This window comes from Paroedura picta, chromosome 12, assembly GCF_049243985.1.
Source record: "Paroedura picta isolate Pp20150507F chromosome 12, Ppicta_v3.0, whole genome shotgun sequence".
NCBI lineage: Eukaryota > Metazoa > Chordata > Lepidosauria > Squamata > Gekkonidae > Paroedura > Paroedura picta.
In genome coordinates, this window is record NC_135380.1 from 24,349,528 (window position 1) to 24,362,891 (window position 13,364).

Genomic DNA, 13,364 nt, shown 5'->3' on the forward strand with positions numbered 1-13,364 from the left:
GGTTGGGGAATGGAGATGTGGAATTGCTAAAACAGTCCTGAGTTTTTGGCACACATCCCAACCTGGAGAAAAAATGCCCAATTGATAAGGAAAATTGGTGATAACTGAAAGCATGGTCTCTCCACTCTGGTTCAAAAATTAATCCAATTTCTTTTGATGTGCATATCCCTGATGGATTCTGTTCCGGCAGTCTTTGCATGAAGTTTCATTGTAAGGCGATGCTAAAGCAGTAGCTTCATATTGGACCCTTAGAGCAAAGCTTTCTAAACTTTCTTTGGGCAAATATTTCCTGCATATCAGTTTATCTGCTACAGAACCCCTGCTCGTTGTAGAGGATAATAAGGTACGGTTCATGTGGAATTGGTTTAGGATGCTTTGTTGGTTTTCAGATGTGAGAGCACAGCCTGGACCATACCCCACAAAACTGCAGTGCTGTCAGACAAACAGTTCATCTGGGATATCCTGTTCTAGAGTATATGATAATACTCTAATATATTAATATATACCCTATATACTTGCGTATAAGCCTAGTTTTTCAGTACCCTTTTCACACTAAAAAGCCTTCCTCGGCTTATACACGGGTACATATGGTAATTGAAATAAAAGTCTGCTCCAGCCAGCCAATCGTTGCATTGCAAGCTGAGCTTGCTCTGGCAGCTTATAGGACATCAACGGTTTGACTGAGGGACTGAAGGATTTTTTTCTTTTTGCCTTCACTTCTTCCTCTTCTTAATCACTTCTTCCAAACTATTCTTTTGGCTTCTGTGGGTGAAAAGTGGAATACAAAAACCAGCAGCTATTCATCCTCTTGACTTTTCTGTATTTGTTGGGGGGCTGGATGGGAGAGCCTGCGATGATGGAGCATTTCCCACCCTCGGCTTATATGTGAGTCAATAAGTTTGCCTAGATTTTGTGGTAAAATTAGGTGCCTCGGCTTATATGTGGGTCAGCTTATATGCGAATATATACCGTAATTGGATTGTGCTTATAGCAGTTTTATATTGTTTATTTCTAGTTATTTTTCTCTATGAAAATGATACTGCTTTCTGGTTTGGTGTAGTGGTTAGGACTGCGGACTTCTAATCCAGTAAGCTGGGTTCAATTCTGCACTCCCCCACATGCAGCCACGGTGCTGATAAAGCTGTTCTGACCGAGCAGTGATATCAGGGCTCTCTCAGCTTCACCCACCTCACAAGGTGTCTGTTGTGGGAGAGGAAAGGGAAGGCGACTGTAAGCCACTTTGAGACTCCTTCGGGTAGAGAAAAGCAGCATATAAGAACCAACTCCTCCTCCTCCTTGTGTGGTGTTGTATCTCATCTCATTTATAGTGTTTAAGAACTATTGTTTGCCATTCAGGAGTTTGTTTTTTGGCAAACTATTCTGTTGTGATAGGATTGGGTGTAATTTTATTTTCCAGAAAAGGAAAAATTCAGTCTGAGATACTATTTGCCCCTCCTTTGATGTGATATTCTACTATTGTTTTTTATTTAAATATTGACCCAGTGTGATGTTTAGGGGAAAGGTAAACCGATGCTTCTCTATTCTTCTAGAAAATGTATGCTACATGGTCAAGCAGCCTCAATATGCACTGGAGCAAAGGGGAAATCTGTTTTTAAAGGATACTTTCTTTAAAATGCTAATAGCAGAGTGGGGAGATGGTTTTGGTTAGCAGAAGCAAGCACAGATTGACAGCTTAAACTCTCTGCCTGGCCCAACACAAACAAGAGGCTGTACAAGCCTGCAGTTTGCATTTTGTAGACAGGAAGAACTGTGACATTTGTCTTGCAATTTTTTACTCTTTTTATTTTGGGATTTATATTCCACATCTCTGAAAACTCAGGGCAGAATACAGTCATTTCCCCCATAGATCTTCTTTAGAGTTGTCAGAGACTTGCTGGTGACATCAGTAAGGGAGGATGCACCTCATTGGAGAATGCACCCCGCTGCTTTTCTAACCCCATATGCCTCCCCTCCCTCAACAGAGTCGCAGTACATGGAGAAGCTGCACCAGTTCTTGGTGAGGACTGCAAAGGAAGACTGTTCTTTTGGTAAGCCCGAAGGCACGAGTTCAATGGCAATTGTAGTTCAGTTTGTAGAGGAGACTCTCCAACACGGTCCTAACAGAACTATAGTTTCCAGGGCAACCTTGGAGAATTCACTTCAGTAAAATTATTATTATTATTATTATTATTATTATATTTATATTTATACCCCGCCTCCCCCCGAAGGCTCGAGGCGGCTTACATAAACCCGTCCCCTAAAACCATAAAATGACAATAAAAACCAATGATTTACAATAATTGTAACAGCGATGGCATAGCCTACTCATTTGCTCTCCGCATCCTCATCTACGGTGGGGGGTGACGCTCTCTACCACCAGTTTGTGAGGGGGGGGGCTGATCTTCTTTCCGCCCGGCCTCAGTTATAAGCCTGGCGGAAGAGCTCCGTCTTACAGGCCCTGCGGAATGCTGGTACTTCCCGCAGGGCCCTCAGCTCTTCCGGGAGCTCATTCCACCAGGTTGGGGCCAGGACCGAAAAGGCCCTGGCCCTAGTCGAGGCCAGGCGGGCTTCCTTGGGGCCGGGAACGACCAGTAGGTTAGCCCCCGCAGAGCGTAAAGCCCTGCGGGGGATATAGGGCAAAAGGCGGTCCCTCATATATGCTGGGCCTAGACCACGGATGGCCTTGAAGGTCAAAACCAAAACCTTGAACCTGATCCGGAAGGCGACCGGTAACCAATGCAGCTGCCTCAGAACTGGCTGGATGTGAGCCCTCCATGGTGTAGCTGTGAGGACTCTAGCAGCCGCATTTTGGACGAGTTGCAGTTTCCGGATCAAGCCCAGAGGCAGGCCGGTGTAGAGCGAGTTACAGAAATCTAGTCTAGAGGTGACCGTCGCATGGATCACTGTGGCCAGGTGTTCAGAGGACAGATAGGGCGCTAGTAGCCGAGCCTGGCGAAGATGGAAAAATGCCCGGCTAGCTACCTGTTTAACCTGTGCCTCGAGTGTTAGTGAGGCATCGATGGTCACCCCTAAATTCCTGGCCTGAGATGCGATATTAAGTTATTAAGTAAAACTATGGCCATTGTGCCAATATAGACTAATAATCTGGAATAAAAGAAAGGCAACTGCTTTGGTTGTCAGGATTTAATTAGTGCTAAAACAAAATCCTGATCTGTCAACAGTTGCTACTTTTTTTTGTTCTTTAAAAAATCATTTTCTCTTACTGTTGAAAACTGCAATTGTTTCCTTACATAACTAAAGATCATACCAAGTTGCTCCCCTGAACAAATTAATATTTTCTTAGCAAAAATGCAGAGCCTCTTGTGGCGCAGAGTGGTAAGGCAGCCATCTGAAAGCTTTGCTCATGAGGTTGGGAGTTCAATCCCAGCAGCCGGCTCAAGGTTGACTCAGCCTTCCATCCTTCCGAGGTCGGTAAAATGAGTACCCAGCTTGCTGGGGGGTAAACGGTCATGACTGGGGAAGGCACTGGCAAACCACCCCGTATTGAGTCTGCCACGAAAACGCTGGAGGGCGTCACCCCAAGGGTCAGACATGACTCGGTGCTTGCACAGGGGATACCTTTACCTTTACCTTTAGCAAAAATGCCCAATTACTTCAACTTTCTTTTTCCTTGACATGCTTAGTAATCTCCATTCTTTTTCTTCCTTTGCAGCATTTCCTTTTTATTTTAATGTAGCAACTTTAGTTTATGTGGCATTTGGTGATTTACTAACTGGTTTTACGTTGTGAGCGCTATAAATGACAACCTAGACCTAGACAAGCAATTTATGCCAGCCAGGGATGCCCACCTAGAGCCACTTTCCCCCTACTTGTTGCCACAGGATTCCTCTGGAAACCAGACCCATTTTCTCTCCCCATCTTATTTTATAATGCTTTCCTTCCTTATAGAATGTGCCAACAAGACTCTGGCTGTTGTCTCCATCTCCATCTGTAAGGAACTGGGGGTAAGGGTCCTTTGATGCCTCTCGGGCATGCTGGTGCTATCAGCTGTTGAAATTCACACCCCTGAGTGCTCCCTGTTAATGTTTATTTTTCTCTGGCTCTCATTCTGCAGCCCTGATATTGGGTGGATCTGGAGCAGGGGTAGTCAAACTGCGGCCCTCCAGATGTCCATGGACTACCATTCCCAGAAGCCTTCTGGGAATGGTAGTCCATGGACATCTGGAGGGCTGCAGTTTGACTACCCCTACCCTAGAAGATAAAAGGGCTGGCAAGTGGCTGCTGAAAGCAGCAGCCCACGGTGGTATCTTCTGTGCCATTTAGTGCCAGTGATGGGAGTGATGCTACGGGACATTTCTCCTCCATGTTTCTAGCTGATTGTGAGGTTGGGTGTGGGTTTCTGTTTCCACAAAGATGAACGTTTGCATCCAGTGTGTAGGAGTGCTGACCTTTTTGCTTTACCTTGATCTCTGTTCCAGGTCCTGCGAGAACTGCCAGGGAAAACAGAGCCCATTTTCCAACTCTCTGGGACCTTCACTGACAAAGAGAATCGAAAGAAACTGGGGAAATTCATTGAGCAGTTTATCTGGCAATCAGCGTATTAGTTCCTGCTTCTTTTGCTCAAGCAGAGGTCACCCTGTCCTCAAGCCTGTCTCATTATGACACATCTAAAACCCCTGGAGTTTGAATAGTTGGCAGATCCTGTAGAGAGTCTGAATAGGAGTTATTCCGCAATAAAACGTGTTGCAGTTTTCTGGCTGGTCTAGAGAGCTCACATGTTGATGTGTCTAAAATTTCTTAGACTTGACTACCTACTTCTCCCCATATACAAAATTTCCACCCAGCATGGCTTTAAACATTTAAACTTCTATATTCAAAAAGTGCACCTTGTACCTGCCTTCACAGGGTTAGAAATGTTTCTTTACACTCCACCAGCTGCATTGGTGCTTGGGGCCACATGGAATACAAACTGAAGCAACTGGTTGGCTGTGGTGAGAAGGGCCACAGAAGCGCGGAATATGTCCAGATTCAACCAGATCAATTTGTAAACGCTTAAGACTGTCCAACATGCCCTCCTTCCTGTGTTGACCTTGTTGTCCTCACTCCCTGTTTCTTTTGCCTTAAAGAAATTAACATATGTACCTATGAACTTGTACTGTAGCTTTTGGGATGCCAGAACAGAGGAACCCTCCCAAGCCTGGTTAGAAGTGGGACAGGCAGGTCCACTGTGAATCACGTGTAAACCCCTTCACATGTACTGTCTTTAATCGCTGCTATTCATGGAAGGGTCCAGAAACTGTTGACTGGGACTGTGGTTGGCTGTCTCTCCAGTCTGGGGGCTATGAGTCATTCCAGAAGAGGCACTCAATCTGTGTTCCTGATTAGAAATTAGTATTAAGGCATTTGTAGCTGCAGCTGTCCAGGATCAGAAGCCACCCATTCAAACCACCTTGTTTCGGATAGTTCCCAGTTCATCGATCTCGCACTGTACTTCATCTCCTCCCTGCAGTAAACAAGCATTGGGTTAGTCCCCTTCTTGGAGGTAGCACATATAAAACTCTTTATATAAGCGTCTTGGCTGTGCCAAAGCCTGTTCTAGTCTGCCCCCCCCCCAAACAATCTTTGCAGTCTCTTATAAAAAAAAGAAATTGAACAGGCTTCGAAGCATGAATTTGCACTTTCATGGTGGTTAACAGTTACCACACAAAATAAAGACACAGCGAAAAAAACTTTTGTAAACCATAAAGCTCAGAGTGATGGTTCTAGCTGTCGCAGACAATAGCCCCTCCTAGTCTTCATCACTTAACGTAGAGGAAGAGTTAGTTCTTATATGCTGCTTTTCTCTACCCGAAGGAGGCTCAAAGCAGCTTACATTCGCCTTTCCTCTCCCACCAACAAGACACCCTGTGAGGTGGGTGAGGCTGAGAGAGCCCTGATATTCCTGCACAGTCAGAACAGTTTTCTCAGTGCTGTGGCGAGCCCAAAATCACCCAGCTGGCTGCATTGGGGGGGGGGGGAGTGCAGAATCAAACCCGGCTTGCCAGATTAGAAGTCTGCACTCCTAACCACTACACCAAGCTGGCTCTCCAAACAGCTCTTGCCAAGGTAGTTAATCTTTCAGGAGAGGAAGAAGGCCAAAAATGCACATGTCCTAACTGATAAGAGTAGGCGGTAAATATAAAGAGACTACAAGGAAGTGAGCCTCAGAGGAGGGCAGTATATAAATATAATAATAAAATAAAAACTGAAGTTGCCTTAACAACACCCACGCTCTACTGAGAGCAGCACTCACCTTCAGGAACACCGGAGGCTTCTGGAAAACTCCGACACCTGGAGGCGTCCCTGTGAGGAAAATGTCACCTGGGTACAGGGTGACAAACCTGCCAAGAACAACATGCTGACATCAAGACACACTTTTCCAGACAGGTCTCGTGAAAGCTGAATTCCGTGGCCCATTCTGGGCTCCCAGCATGCCTGTGATCCTGCCTATCCCTTCTTCAGCCTACATTTAAGGTGGCTTCTAACAGTCAAAGCTTGAGAAGTATAAAAACTAGAACATAATAAGTTATGCAGAAGAAAGGAGAAAAGCTAGTTTTTTGGTACCCTGTTTTTAGCTACCCGGCAGCTTACAATCACCTTCCCTTCCTCTCCCCACAAGAAACACCCTGTGAGGTAGGTGGGGCTGAGAGAGCTCAGAGAAAGCTGTGTCTGGCCCAAGTTCGCCCAGCTGGTGCCATGTGGAGGAATGGGGGAATCAGAAGATTAGAGGCTGCCACTCTTAACCACTACAAGACAAACGTGGATGCATATAAACGTGGCTACATGCAAAAGATCCTGCTGGGGTTCAGCAGAGCTACACATTCCCTGCCTATTTGACTGACAGGTCATTATGGGTCTAGATAGAAAGCAGAGTACTATAGCAGGCCTTTGTTCAAAGGCAATGAGCTGTAAACCACCAAAGCTGTCTTAACAATGGCCCATGCACCCTTTCTAGACACAAAAGGGAAGTATATTGATACTCTTCAGTGTTTGGGGGCAATAACTAACAAGGCCCTGCACCTAGCTGCCACTGATCTTGCTTCCTTAATTGAAAGGAGTTGGAGACAGGCCTTCACTCTACGCATGAGGGGGTGCATTAGAAGGAGAACTCTGAAAGATATGCAGACCCACTTCATGGAGGGCTATGAAAGTCAAAACCAGAACTTTGAACTGGGTCAGAAATTGGCAGTGTAATTGCCAGATTTCACCAGCGGCACGGTCTGCAGACCACTTTATACAAGCCATTGATTCAAGAGACAAGGACCAAGGAGCACTTACTTGGAGACCCATGCAATGAGTGCCTCTGTTTTGAAGATCAGCTGGTTGGTGTTGCTGTTTTGGACAAGCTTCCCATTCACTTTGCAGCGGATCCCCAGGTTGTGGGGGTCTAGGCAGAAAGAAGCAAATAAGGTCTCCAATGGGGAAGAGAGCAGGCAGCCTCAAGCGAGTGCAGGAAACTTTTGCATCTAGGGGATGGGGGATAAACACAGATCGGAAGACCAGGGCTGGCTAAGGAAGCACTGCGTTTTTTAAAAATGTCAAAAACGCTACCAAAAATTCTAATTCAGTGTCAAGCAAAGCTGAGCTATAATGACCTGCATCAGTTATTTAAATCAAGCAACTTAATGCTAGCCAGATGATCTGGTGAGAAAAGGAGGGAAATGCTCCTTCCACAATGGGGCTGGCTAACCCTCGAGGAGGGGGTTAGTACTTGCATTTCCACAAGCAAGATTTGTCAGTATGTGTGCCTGTCCATTATGTGCAGCAGGATGCGGGTGGCCAGGATTGGTGGGCCTTGTGAAGGAAGGTGTGATGTCCCGAGCAACAGGGATGGGAGCAGGTAGGCTGGGGTAAGAGGCCACAGCTTGGTGCCAAAGGGTGTTGCCAGACCCACAGGCTGCCTAAAAGGGTGCTGGGAGTTCCTCTTGTAGCAGCTGGCCAGCAAAGCTGTCCCGAGGCAGCCTTGTCAAGGTAAGACATGGGCAACAGGAAGATAAAAGGACTTTGCTGCTTCCACACCTGACACAGAGCTCTTGGTGACCAGAGCTGGTCCCAGTGGGCAGAAGGTGTCAAACGTTTTCCCCAGAAGCCACTGCTTCCCATTCTTCTCCATCTGCCAGTCTCTGGCACTCACGTCGTGGGCGACGGTGAACCCTGCAACATGGCTCATGGCATCCGACTCCTGGGGGAGACAGACATGCATAACAAACAGGGCTTCTCTCTCAAGCAGGTGCCTGCTAAGGTCTCCAGGCCTGGGAGTGTGAAACCGGTGGCAGCAGCTCAGCTGGAGCTAAAAAACGGGGCTTAATCCTGGATTTCCACCCTTGTTCTTATTCCTCTCCCTCCCTGCCCTTGCCTTTCCTCTCTCCATTTTGTATCCTTTGATCCCTCCCTTCCTCTGCTACTCACTTGATCACCTTCCCTGCAACCAGAATTTAGAGCATAAACACCTGGGGGCAGGGATCTGTTGGATATTTTTTAGAAATTAATGAAATACTGCCAAGTCCCCTGCACTCTGATGCTGCTGCATTCATCATAGTCACAGCTATGATGCCGAGATCAGATTGCTTTAGCCTTATCCTTGACCTTGCTGAGAAGATGGGTTACGGAATCAAAACAAACGAAGGAAAAAGGACTGGGTGCTTAGATAAGACAACCTGGATGTGCTTTCCTTTCTTCCCGATGACAAAGGCCAGCTCCACTTCCCAGTCGACTTTCTAGAGGAGGGAAAAACAGGTAAGGTTGACATTTACGTTTGGTACCCGAAGAGACGCGATTAGAATCCTCCCAATTCTACACAGTCGTAAAAACATGCTAGCACAGCATGCAGAGGAAGCATATAGTAGGCAAAGCAATACATCAGACCTTGTTAAAGGTAACGTGTGCCATCAAGCCATGATGAAATCCACTCAAGGTGACCCTGAGAAGTTCCACCCATTAGGGTTTTCAAGGCAAGAGTTAAGAAGAGGTAGTTTTCTATTTGTTTTCCTCTAGATAGTAACCCCTGTCTTAAGTCTCCCACCCAAGTAATGTCCGTGCTTAGCTTTTAAGCGCTGGTGAGTCTGGGCTCTTAGAGCTGCTACACTGTTCTTGTTACCGATCATGTTTCCCCAAGACTGTGCAATTCAAGAAAATACCAATGAGTGGGCGATGAAAGGAGATACAGGTGGGTTGGAGGCAGGGGTTGGTAGCCAGGGGCAAGGATGTAAACCAGGGGTGGCCAAACTGTGGCTCTCCAGAAGTCCATGGACTGCAATTACCATAAGCATGGTGCTGGCAAGGGGCTCATGGTAATTGTAGTCCACGAACACCTGGAGAGCCAGTTTGGCCACCCCTGATGTAAACAAATCAATGTCCCCCTATGAAGTTCCTTTTTCACCTATACTTCTATAATGACTTGGATGCCATTAAAAAAAAGAAGAATGCTCTCTTGCAGGAGTGGAGGATACAGACAACAGGGAATCCAACTCCTTGCTTTTGAGCTAGGGACTCATACACAGTTGGCCATCCTGCAGGTCGCTGTCCTGGCCTGAACTTTCAATGATTGGGTCACTTCCTGCTTCCATGAGAAGAGATTCCTGCTGGAGGAAACAACCCACAACATTAGTGGCATTTACACTGCTCTCTGCTGGGAGGACGATCTCATCATAGGGGCCCACAATGGAGCTGGGGAACTTGCTGAATATGATGGGCTCCTTGGGGATTTTCACATTCTGTTCCAAGCAGTGGTCTACATAGTTCATCCCCACGCAGATCACTTTATCTGGGTTAGTTATGGGAGCCAAGAGGGACACTTCGGCACGAGGCAGGACATGTTGGCCAGATTCTTGGGCCCTGTGGATACAGAGAAGAGGGAACATGAAAATCTTTCCAGGGAACCTGTGACAGTGTCACACTTTAGGGTAGAGGATGGAGACCAACATCAGTTTTTGTGTGGTGTAAGAAATGGATCTCTTCTCATGCTGTGCGTACTCATTCAAATTTTGTGACTTGTTCTGAATCACTTTCTTTTTTCTGGGGGGAAAATCTAAACTGTGTGAAACTGGTTTTGGATACACAAAATTGGTATATAATCCATAGGAAGCTTAACCTCTCAAATGGCTTCCAACATTCTGAAACCTGTTATATCCAGACAAGAAAGCTCCAGTCCGCACCTCAATCATAAATTCACTGTCTCAGGCCTCCATCTGTAATACGGACATCTGTAAGACGGGTATAATGCTGACCTGCCTACATTAACTAATTTGTACTCTCTAAATGTTAAGTCACACAATAACAATTAGACTAACAGAATAAGGATTAATCTTGATATAATTAAAATTGCAAAACTGCTATTACCAAAAAAACTGGAAAACCAGTAAGCATCTTACAATCAGCTTCTGAGTTCAAAAAGTATGGGGTACTGCAAAACTATCAGCATTTTTATAATGAAAAAAATATTTTTCTGACAGCTGGAATCTTTAAAAAATGTTTTGGAGGAATTAAATATGACATTAGAGTTCAATTGTGCCTCACTTTTACATTAAGAGAGTGACAGAAATGAGAAAATAATCAAAACTGTGTTAATTTAGTAACTGTTACATCAACAAGCTTTAAAGTTTGTATTTAAAACATTGTAATGATTGCTAATGTATAATTCCTGAAATGAAAGTGATTTTGTATTGTACTGTGAATTTTTTTTTGAAAATAAAAATTATATTTAACAAAAAGAGAGAACGAGAAGTTCTCTGTGCTATCCAGCAGTGCACAGCTTGCTGCAGTCGTTGTTAGGAGCACTGATGACTAATCTGGCGAGCCGGGTTTCATTCCCCACTCCTCCTCCACATGCAGCCAGCTGGGTGATCTTGGCTGCCACAGCACTGATAAAGCTGTTCTGACCGAGCAGTGATATCTGGGCTCTCTCAGCCTCTCCTACCTCACAGGCTGTTTGTTGTAGGGAAAGGAAAGGGAAGGCGAATGTAAGTTGCTTTGAGACTCCTTTGGGTAGAGAAAAGCGGCATAGAAGAACCAAATCTTATTTCCCCTCCCCCCCCCATACCTCTTAGCTACAGCAAATGCTGCATCTCCTTCCTCTAGGAATGCCCTCATGGTCCTGGGCAGAGATGGATCAAAAGCGTTCAGGTCTACCACGTTGCCTCCATCTTTCTCTTCCAATCCGATCCTGGGTGCAGCTGCTGATCCCTTGCCTTGGAACTGGACCAACCTCATGGCTCTGCGCAGATGGGAAAAACCCCTGGAGCCCAACTTCCGACAGCTCTGACTCCCTGGCACTGCCTGGCCCAACCTGAGACCTCTTTGCAACAGGAACCACATCAAAATCTGCAGGAAGAGAGAGAAAGCAGTCTTTCTCATTTTGCATGAGAAGAAAACACATCCACCAACTAATAGGCAATACTGCCCAACTTGGCTTCTGATTGGTTCTGTTCCTAGTCATTTCCTAAAATTGTTTTTGAATCTGCAAAGAATAGCCATTTCCCCTTTGTTACCTTCTTTGCTTTATTATGATTACTACCAAGTCAGAAGCCAAGAATTCCCCACCACTAAGGTAGAGACTAAAGCAGGGATAGAAATGTAGCAGAAAAAAGGCTGGGAGATAAAAATGATGGGAGGATTCCTGTTTTTTTCTGTAATTTGCTGTCAAAGAACAGGACACCCCCCCCCCAAAAAAAAAAAGCTTTCAGCCAAAGGTTGGTTTATTTATTCAGTAACCACATTTTTATAATTGCTTTCTTCTAAAGCTGATCCAGAGTCACACGCTCAGCAATGTTCATGAAGATGTGGACTCTGGTCCAAGTCCTGTACTCTAATGCTCTACTGCTTTCTCCAAATGCCTCAAGAATGGAGACCACAGAGTCCTGCTTGCTGTGCTCTGCAGCAAACTCTGCTGGGTAATCTTGGGCCAGTCCCACACACTCAGCTTAATTTACTGCATAGATGTGTTGAGAGAATAAAATGGGGAATGCTACCTGAGTTCCTCGCAAGAAGGATGAAATCAATGTAATCACCAGTGAGACTCCAGCTCAGGTGGGAGGGGATAGGGGAGGGGTGGGTCTCAAACAGATGTCTGGAGGTTCAGACCAGAAAACACAGCTAGAAAGGAAAAACAGTACAAATCAAGATATTAGTAGAAAAAATCAGAGACTGGAACCAGAGCAAAACAAAACAAAAATCAGACAATTGAAGAAAATCAATTAGATATGTTAGAAATTGAAGAGGTACAGAAAATTTAAAAAACAGACAGAAAACACAGCCAGTGGGACCTAAAAGAGGCAGGGATCACACCTGGACTGGCTGGGCAGGGGTGTGCATTCATATGGCATGGTAAAGATGATCCCTAGATCAAGCAGGATACAACCCGCATCCCGTCCAGCTCAGCTCAGTCCACATTGATTCCAATCCTTTCCTGGAAACTCTGAGGCCGAAGTAGGACCCCCCAGCCCCAGCCCTAGCCCTGCCCGGCTACTCTAGTGGATGTGCCTTCTGGAACTGCCACGAGCTCCTCTCCCCAGCTCCCAGGGCTGTGAGTCCCATAGGGCAGGGGTAGTCCACCAGATGTTCATGGACTACAATTCCCAGGAGCCCCTGCCAGCAAATGCTGGCAGGGGCTCATGGGAATTGTAGTCCATGAACATCTGGAGGACCACAGGTTGACTACCCCTGCCGTAGGGTGTCCCCGATGAGGCCGAAGTTGGCTCCCAGTTCCTTATCCTCCAATGCAGCCACAAGTACCAACAGCGACAAGAGTCACGACACTGACTGCAGACCTGGTGCACCTGGGGGTGAGGATTCGCGCACACAACACAACGCCGCAAAATGTTTTAGACCCCCCCCCCCAAAAAAAACCCCAAACTCCATATATCCTTTGCACGGCAAGGTGACATGCACTGGGGCCCAATGCAAAGCCCGGTGTCCTGGGCCCCGAAGAGGGTCACTTTGCAGGGCAGCGAGCCCAGAGTCGAAGAATGCACGAACTGGGGCGGTCCAAAGCTGTTTAAATATATCACCAATGCCTGTGCGTGGAGGGGAAGGATAAAGGACAGCAAATAAGGGACTGGGGATCAACTGGTCTCCTGGGGCAGCGACATTTCCCCCCGGCTGCTTTACCTGCCAAGTGGCTCCTGTGAATCTCTCCCTGCAGCCTCTCAGTACAAAAAGGGGGGGGAGGGTTAAACTGGAAGTAAACTACAAGTTCCAGAAAGCACCGCGGAAACCACCCAATCAGAATTTGCGAAATAAGAAGGCGGAAATGGCGCCTGCGCCTGTTGGTCCAGCACGAGCGCTTCCTCGACCCTAGTCTCACGATACGGCGCATGCTAAGAGATAGAGCAGCGTCGTGCGCGACCCGCCGCTTCCGGGTTGCTTTT

At 46.4% G+C, this 13,364-nt stretch overlaps 2 protein-coding genes across 10 annotated transcripts in view; one reads left to right on the forward strand and one right to left on the reverse strand.

Annotated features, from left to right (window-relative positions):
- Nucleotides 1-4,572, forward strand: part of GPAT2 (glycerol-3-phosphate acyltransferase 2, mitochondrial) — a 61,159-nt gene extending 56,587 nt beyond the window's left edge. For 7 of the 8 annotated variants that reach the window (XM_077304997.1, XM_077304999.1, XM_077305000.1 and 4 more), the window contains exons 20-22: nt 1,983-2,048; nt 3,910-3,965; nt 4,440-4,572. In XM_077304997.1, coding sequence (XP_077161112.1) covers nt 1,983-2,048; nt 3,910-3,965; nt 4,440-4,565 — 248 coding nt within the window. In that variant the 3' untranslated portion in view covers nt 4,566-4,572. The remainder of the gene's footprint in view (nt 1-1,982; nt 2,049-3,909; nt 3,966-4,439) is intronic. The other variant, XM_077305003.1, reaches the window with a different exon arrangement.
- Nucleotides 4,573-5,208: 636 nt separating this feature from the next.
- LOC143821279 (oxaloacetate tautomerase fahd2, mitochondrial) lies at nt 5,209-13,241 on the reverse strand. Of its 2 annotated transcripts, XM_077305005.1 has the most exons (9): nt 13,105-13,183; nt 11,967-12,090; nt 11,039-11,319; nt 9,618-9,834; nt 8,658-8,717; nt 8,020-8,182; nt 7,279-7,387; nt 6,254-6,341; nt 5,209-5,464 (listed from the first exon to the last, which is right to left on the reverse strand). In XM_077305005.1, exons 3-9 carry the CDS (start codon nt 11,311-11,313, stop codon nt 5,402-5,404), a joined length of 975 nt encoding a protein of 324 aa, XP_077161120.1. In that variant the 5' UTR covers nt 11,314-11,319; nt 11,967-12,090; nt 13,105-13,183; the 3' UTR covers nt 5,209-5,401. The 2 variants fall into 2 exon arrangements, with proteins under 2 accessions (XP_077161120.1, XP_077161119.1); XM_077305004.1 differs by lacking the exon at nt 11,967-12,090 and having other exon boundaries at nt 13,105-13,241.
- Nucleotides 13,242-13,364: the final 123 nt, after the last annotated feature.

What these genes read in the sequence shown, in the direction of transcription:
- LOC143821279 (XM_077305004.1), bottom strand. Translation starts at nt 11,313, where the DNA reads ATGTGGTTCCTGTTGCAAAGAGGTCTCAGGTTGGGCCAGGCAGTGCCA. An exon ending in GCATTTGCTGTAGCTAAGAG is followed by an intron (nt 9,835 to 11,038) that starts GTATGGGGGGGG and finishes CTGTATCCACAG; the next exon opens with GGCCCAAGAATCTGGCCAAC. An exon ending in AGAAAGGAAAGCACATCCAG is followed by an intron (nt 8,183 to 8,657) that starts GTTGTCTTATCT and finishes TGTCTCCCCCAG; the next exon opens with GAGTCGGATGCCATGAGCCA.